This window comes from Limulus polyphemus, unplaced genomic scaffold, assembly GCF_000517525.1.
Source record: "Limulus polyphemus unplaced genomic scaffold, Limulus_polyphemus-2.1.2 Scaffold2909, whole genome shotgun sequence".
Lineage (NCBI taxonomy): Eukaryota > Metazoa > Arthropoda > Merostomata > Xiphosura > Limulidae > Limulus > Limulus polyphemus.
Genome location: NW_013668519.1, coordinates 97,255 through 99,155, shown reverse-complemented (window position 1 = coordinate 99,155; position 1,901 = coordinate 97,255). Strand labels below are relative to the sequence as shown.

Below are 1,901 nucleotides of genomic sequence, written 5' to 3'. Positions count from 1 at the left end.
CACTAATATATCAAGTTTAGTAACTAAGATGTATTTTAGTCTTAAAACAAAATGAAATTTCGAGCAGACTAAAGATACAACCTAACTTTGTTGAAATATTGGTTCAAAAGAAAGAAATGGCACCAAGCAAATTAAAATGGCTGAGAAAACCACTAGGGGGACATTCTGAGTTTGGAATTGGTTATTCATGTCATATATATAGAAGGAAGTATATATAAGGGAGCATTTCCAAAAATGGAAAGAGGTGGGTGGAGTGCCACTGCGTTTGATTTATTATATGAGCAATTACTTGGCAAATTGAAAAAAATAAGAGGCTCATATTTTATATTCTAGCTTGTCAATATCGGTAATTTGAGTTTCTAAATTGTACGAAACTATAGACTTAGTATTTTGACATCACAAACATTTAATTTGAACCAGTGCTACATTCAACATACCATTGTATTTTTTTAATATTTGAATTATAATCTATATTTTGATGCCAAACTTATTGACATAAATTCCTAAAATAGTAGTTCAATAAAATTTTGAATGCGAGTCAACAAACGAGATGACATGGCCTTTCACACATGATCCGTCTTGAAAGGGTTAAGAGATTCAGCTACTGCTGTTTATAAATTCCTAATCTAACAAGCATGCCTTAATATGAAACTGTTAAATATGTAAGTAATTCATAGTTTTTTGTAACTTTCATTAAAAAAAAATTGTTGTAAAGTTACCTCTTGAAAATCAGTTCATGGAAGTTGATAGAAACAAAATTTAAATTTTGAGAAATGATACATATGGTTTAGAAATCATATAGTGTAATAACGTATCAACTGATAATCATAAAACCTCATTTATAGAACATACACACAAATTGAAAGTAAAATAAAGAGAGAAAAGAAGAACATAGAAACTAGTTTATACCTGAAAATTATCACTCTTGAGAAATTACTCGTGTTGTATGCCAAAATTACTCTTCAGGTTTTTGATTTGAAATTTTCAACTTTCACTAAACTTGTTATCAACTTTTCTTACTAGCTCTTGTGGGTTGTGGGATCCCTTGAATTGGTTTTCTGCTGTACGTCAAGATGAGCAGGAACTTGTAGAAGAGACAAAAACGAAACGTGAAAGATCCTATGAAATGGAGAAAGAAGCTGGTGTAGTTCACAAACGAAGGACTTCAGACCCAAAGGAACGTATTAAAGAAGAGAGAGACACCATTGTGCTGAGTCCACAGAGAAGAAGTTTTGGAACAGGTTGTCATATACCTCAGCAGGTTTCAAAACAACCTGGAAGTTCTTATGAATCAAAGGAATCAGAAAGGTGAAAGAAGGCTCTTGTAGTTTGAGTGCTTTATTCTGTTATAAATAAATTCAGAGTTAGAATCCATCTTAAAAACAGTGATATTCAGTTTTATAAAATTTTAAGATTTGATACACTTAAATATATACATGTTAAATAATTGTTTGTGTCTCTGACTGTGGTTTCTTGACATGCATTAATATTCATATGAAAAAAATTTTCTTTAAATATAACTACAGTTGTTTGTGAGGAGACATGAGTAGTGGTGAGAGCACATCATCATGTTTTCTAGACTTTCATCCAAAATTTTTTTAAACTACTACTTTATGAATTTCTATCCATAAATTTGGAATCAAATTATAGTTTGTAAGTCAAATTTTAGTTTTGTACATTATTTAATTTCTTAGTTCAAAAGTAAATATACACCTGGAAAAAGTTAAGCACCTCCGTGTTTTTTCAAGTGATTCAGATTCGACGTTCTTGTGACTGATTTTAAATTACCATTCAATCTAAATGTGTTTATCAAATGAAATTATGCATTATTGGGCACAAGAAAACAAGATTATCACCGTAAAATAACAATTTTAATTACTACATATCATGATATCAAAATA

At 30.0% G+C, this 1,901-nt stretch overlaps 1 protein-coding gene across 1 annotated transcript in view; it reads left to right on the top strand.

Moving 5' to 3' along the window:
* The window catches only part of LOC106468191, a 133,116-nt gene that overhangs the window by 37,769 nt on the left and 93,446 nt on the right, over positions 1–1,901 (top strand). Inside the window, exon 4 of the mRNA XM_022396510.1 lies at positions 1,024–1,308. Coding sequence (XP_022252218.1) covers positions 1,024–1,308 — 285 coding nt within the window. The remainder of the gene's footprint in view (positions 1–1,023; positions 1,309–1,901) is intronic.